This window comes from Saccostrea cucullata, unplaced genomic scaffold (assembly GCF_032062105.1).
Source record: "Saccostrea cucullata isolate Sc308-1 unplaced genomic scaffold, CSIRO_AGI_Scuc_v1 ctg630, whole genome shotgun sequence".
Lineage (NCBI taxonomy): Eukaryota > Metazoa > Mollusca > Bivalvia > Ostreida > Ostreidae > Saccostrea > Saccostrea cuccullata.
In genome coordinates, this window is record NW_026929377.1 from 78,674 (window position 1) to 84,510 (window position 5,837).

The 5,837-nt window shown below is 32.3% G+C and overlaps 1 protein-coding gene across 1 annotated transcript; it reads left to right on the top strand.

Moving 5' to 3' along the window:
- Window positions 1–1,349: 1,349 nt before the first annotated feature.
- Window positions 1,350–2,200, top strand: LOC134280693 (uncharacterized). The gene has a single exon (XM_062763133.1). It carries the CDS (start codon window positions 1,418–1,420, stop codon window positions 1,946–1,948), a length of 531 nt encoding a protein of 176 aa, XP_062619117.1. The 5' UTR covers window positions 1,350–1,417; the 3' UTR covers window positions 1,949–2,200.
- The last annotated feature ends 3,637 nt before the right edge of the window (window positions 2,201–5,837 follow it).

The window sequence follows — 5,837 nt, forward strand, 5'->3', positions numbered from 1 at the left end:
CATGGCAGCATAGATACATGTAACATATATTAAGCATACAGAACTCTTAAACAGATATTCATTTACATGTATGTTCTCTGCCTATGACGCATATGTCAGACTGCATCAACGAAAGGTATTGTGAATAACATTTGTTAGAAACGTATTTTGGGATATTTGGCTTACATATGTATACTTGTAAATTTATATGTACAGTGAAAACTGTCTAATCCGACACCTGTGAAATCCGTCACAGTTTGAATTCTGATCTTAAATTTCTTTGAATTGCTATTTAATTTTTTTATGCGTATAACACTGTGCATTCCGAAACCCTATTTATTCCGACACAAAATATGTCTCCCAGTGCATGTCGGATTAGACAGGTCTCACTGATAAAGTTAGACTGTATAAAACAGTAAAGAAATGCTGAAACAAAATATCACAATAATTTTGGCAGAAGAAAAATTAATTCGTAAATATTTGTAAAGCTTTGATTTAAAAAAAAAACTCGTCATAACCATGTCTATCTTTTTTTTAATACCTCAGCAGAGAATAAAAAAAAATCAGAATCTAAATATAGATATGTTCTAGTCCGTAACTTTTTTTTGTGCGAGCCCTTGTGTCATTCGAGGTCTTTTAATAATAAAGATTGATTTCACAAAAACTTTAACTATCAATATATTTTCTTGTTGTTGTCCAAATATGCTTAACAGGGGTTTAATCCATGAGTTTAATTTAATATTTTTTGTATATGAATTTATCGAGAAATTGAAAGTAGTATATATATTGCAAAATAAAAAAGGACGAGTCTTTCGTTAAATATGGCTTTTCCTTTTCCAGGACTGGCAGGGTTTCTTATTCTTTCTTTTGCCACTCGATAATCTATGTCTTCATAGTGTAGGGATTAATCGTAACAAATTGTCTTCAAGTATTGTTGTACAAGTACATATTTTAACGCTAATCAAATCGTTAAGGGTTTTATTTGCAGTATCACTTTAGTATGTAAAAGGATATAAGCTATATCATGTGAGCATAAATCACTCACGGATATTATAAATCTATGATTTACGCCAGCCACAAATAATAAGCGTACAAGTTATTGATCGTCTGTCGAGGTTACTCTCTTCATGTATTTTTATGTGATAATTAAATATTCTCAAATCGAAAGTTGGTCAAAATTTTTAATTATCAAATTATATGAAAAGAATCCTCTCATAAAAAACAACTTTTTTTCGTTTTATTTTTCTGACTAAAGTGTTTATTGTCGAATTTTAAATACCAATTTTTTTTTTAAAGAGTGAGACAAGACAAACGGAAAGTAGACTTATTTCATAGGAAATTACCTGAAAATCCACAAGTAAGTATGCGAATATTTAAATATTGACTGCATAGAATAATTACACTATTTTCATTCTGGACACATATGTGATCGGACAAAATGGCTTTCGCAATTGGCAATGTTCGTTTGCAAGTGAAGGAGACGGGGCGCACAGTTACGATACCAAATGATCCTAGAGCAAAGCTTATGTATTACCTAGATTGTGTGTGCAGTGCTTTGGCTCTGGACAGCTCGGACACTCAGAATATCGAACGACTGCGGGACTATCAGAACTATCGATATTTGAATGAAGAACAAAAAAGTGAGCTCCTGATACTGTGTGCAATGATATCTCCAGACGTGCTTCTGAACAAGGTTTTCTTCCAAAATGATGAGATGTGTGGCGACAAAAGCAACAACTTCTATGAAATTGGAACCATCTCCAACAGAATGTTAGTCTCGAGGTCGATCGTCATTGGTGGTCAAACGAGAAATATCCGAAAAATCATGACTTTTAAAATGGATTGGTTAAGGAATTATTATATCACACCCATGCAAGCGATTGCACGGGAAATGGAAGAAGCGGAGGAGAGACGCAGGCGTGCAATTGCTGCACGAAGACGAAATGATGACAGTTGCATTATTTTGTGATGTAATACTAACGCAAGGAGCGTGATCACTACATTTTGTGTATATTACTGCAAAAGAATTTCTGGATCTGATTTATTAGTTTTCAATCCAATAACGTTTAATGTTTTGCTGTATAGCTTAATTTCTTTCAAGGTGTGTTTTTTGAATAACTCATTTTATTTATTTTATTTTATTGTTACAGTTATTTTATTACAGTTGTATTGAATGAATGTCTATTCATTTCCTAGTCAAAGACAAAAGCTAAATGCAAATAATACATGTATGATGTTCTTTTCAATTAAAGTATACATTAAAGTATTAATTCAGGATTTTTTATTTAATAGAAAAGTAATCTTTAGAATAAAAATAACCAGAAAAGGATGCTATACTAGTAATCAGTATACATACATGTATATTGTCTAAAAACTCTTAAAATAAAGGACAACAAAGCCAACAAAGAAATGCATGTTTGGTCGAAAGCATTCAGTGAATGATAAACTTGGGTTTTTTTTGTTCACACAAGGAAAAATACTTCCTGGTATACTTATTTTCTTTGATATATGCTTTAAAGAAGACAATCTATGTTATATGTAAATAGAGACCGTTTAAACCAAGGTCCCGGGCACGTCGCAGCAGAAGTATTGACTCTGTAAAAAGATCACTTAATGCACATATGCTCCCACAAGAGAAACATATTCTGCTACAGAATGGTATGAATAGGGGACGTAAAGTAGTGGTATACTTTGAATTGCACAAGTCATAAGTTGAGTCATATTCAGTATTCTTCATCTTCTGTTTTAATGGCTCTGAATGCTGTTTGAGATTGAAGAAATCGAACATTAATTAAAAAAATTTGCATGAATTAAAAAAAAATTCAACTTTGTATTTTCCAATATTTTCTCGGTTTGGAGAAAACTTGTAATATTTACCGCAACGGCAAACGAGGGGATTACCTTTGTAAATTCCCCACTACTGTTTTTCTCCGAAAATCCTTTTTTTGCAATTTAGATGCTAATAATCAAGTTCGAATTAAATATAACTAAATGACCTCAGTTTGATGAGTATATACTATCGGCATGCGAAGGTAGCGAAAAACAAAAGCATTTGATAAAGCATATGTAAATATGATATGGGGTTATTTTTTACTTGAGTGAAATTTGCATCCATGAATGAAATATGGTGCATTCATTATTACGATAATTTTGAATATTTTTATATATAGATATGTTCTGGGTTGAAATTAGGTTGCTTTAGGTATCATCCCATAATCCAACAAGATGTGTTGATGGAACACTGATGTTATATGTAAATAGCGAGACCATTTATTGCAGCTTATCCTGAAGGTTAAAATTTCTCAACGGCAAGTAAAACTCCAAGTCAAGGTAAAAAGGTCAAAATTGTTGGTAATCAAAGGAAGGTCTTGTTACAAAAAATACACCTGTGCAATATGAATACCATAGCACTAATTGTTTAAACGTCATTGTTATGGTTAAAGTTCGGAAATTGTTTTTGTAAAAATGAGTCAAAATCCGAGGTCAAGGTCACGAGGTCAAATGGTGATACCAAAGAAAGGTCTTGTCAAAAGGAATACACGTATGAAATATGAAAGCCATATCACCACCCTTTCAAAAGTTATGGACAAGGATAAAGTTTTTGCGGACAAACAGACAGACGGACGGACGAACAGGGCAAGACTATTTACCCCCCGAATCCTCGATTACGGATGTATAGAAAAATCTTTGGTGTCTGAAATACTTAGAAATAAGTCACAGGTATTTGTGAATTGTAGTTTTCTTTATCTACCAACTGATGTGATTTTTAAGTAAACATAAAAATATAAAATCATAGACGAGTGGGGATTTTCAGATACCCTACTTAGATTATAAAAATGCTATCGTTTTTCCTGTTAAGGACGTTAATAGGCAACTATATAAGATAAAAGTGACCCTACTGATTGCCAGTGTGTTGTTGCTTTTTAATCATAAGGTACAAATTGTTAGGATAAAAATTGATGAGAATGGCGTTTGCTATGGAGAACACAAAAATTCATCTCAAAGCCACCGGCACAAGTGTCACAATTCCTGACACACCCAAAGGAAGACTTATGTATTATCTTGATTGCATATGCACATTACTACAACTGGACAACTCTGATTCCGCTAATATACGAATGCTTAGAGACTACGATCGCCATTGGTCATTGTCCGAAGAACAAACTCTGGAACTCCTCGTGTTTTGCTCCCTGCTTTCACCAGATGTTTTAATCAACAAAATCATCTTTCAGAACGATGGAATGTGTGGGAATTCAGGCAATGAGTTTTTCGATTTAGGGGTTGTGTCGAATAAAATGCTTGTTTCGCGATCCATAATGATTGGCGGACAATCTCGTACTGTGAAGAAAATCATGACCTTTAAGATGAGTTGGTTGAGAAATAACTATATAGAACCTATGCAGGCCTTGTCAAGTCAGTTACAAGCTCGTCAAGCTCAGCGGAGGAGGAGAGTTCGAGATGATTCATGTGTTGTTTCTTAGATGCATCAGTTAATCAACTCAATCTATCTTAAATGAATCACTTCTGAATATTGGTAATTATCAATGACTTTTCTATGTCATACAGTATCTATTTCACTGAAAAGGAAACCAGTCATTATTATTTATTTAATCATCTTTATTTTGTTCCTTTCTTGAGGTGCAAAATGATTTTGTAAAAAAAAAAAAAATAGACAAGTTTTTATTACTTTACTTTTATTACCTTTGTTGAAGAGGGAACAGAAAATGTAATACAAGTTAACAAACTACATATAAAGATGAGAATTGTTTGAAACCTGTTGTATGTGTGTCCCAGTGAGACACGGGTTGTTTAAACTGTGCTAAATCATGGATGCTTTGGGTTTGAACTTCTTGAACATTTAATTCAAATGAAATTGTTGATGATTTTAACTGGAACAATACATGTAGTATTGTTAAAGAATACCTATTTATAGACACGTAAATTGTGATTGTGTCATTTTCAATTAAAGTCTCCCAAGATAGTTTAAGTTAGCTTTGACTAAACAACCCAATTTTAATTTGTAACAATGAAGGGAGGTTTACTAATGATATCTTAAAGATTTAATCATTTTTTTTTTAAATTTAAAAATAATTTAATCTACAAACTTTACAAATAATGAAAAAAAAATCTATAAGTAGCTATCAAGTGGATAGTCGAGATGTTTCACCAAAAGTCAGGTACATGTACTTTGAAAGTAAGCAACGTTATAGTATTTGCTTGTTGGTGTGACTGTAACTTTGATATACATCATAATTTAAATACACAAAATAGTATATTATATCCGAGATGATAAATTTGCCAAATGGTATCAGGCTAGAAGGTTAACAGTTATGGTTTAAGAGCAATTTCTTCAGGATTTTGAACTACATTTAAACTCGAAAATTAAAAGATAACTTCATACCAAAGACTTATTACTTTGATGGCCTAAAACCACAATTTTCGTCTGTGAGCGAAACACTTATGATAATAAAATTGTATTTAAAGAATAATTGTCTGGGGTTTTTTTTGGGCTTTATGATGTGATCGAGCAATTGACTTGTGTGATAATTAGCATGATTTTTTCATTTATTTTACTGCGGTGAGGGATTTTTACTGACTGAGCAATTTTGATATTGAATACTGCTCGTTATCTCCATAACCTCCATTCCTTATCTTGGATTTTCTTGCAACTTGTGCGAAGTAACCAGAGATTCCAATTGTAAAGATTAGATTTCTTTAAGCGTCTTTATTGTATGTGTCAGGCTAGTTTCTAGAAATTGTGAATTTTATTTTGTTGAATTGTTTTAGATTGGTTTTCATCACTTTACCAGTGATTAGTTTGCATTTTAGTAAGTTATTGTTAACATGATTTGATTTAT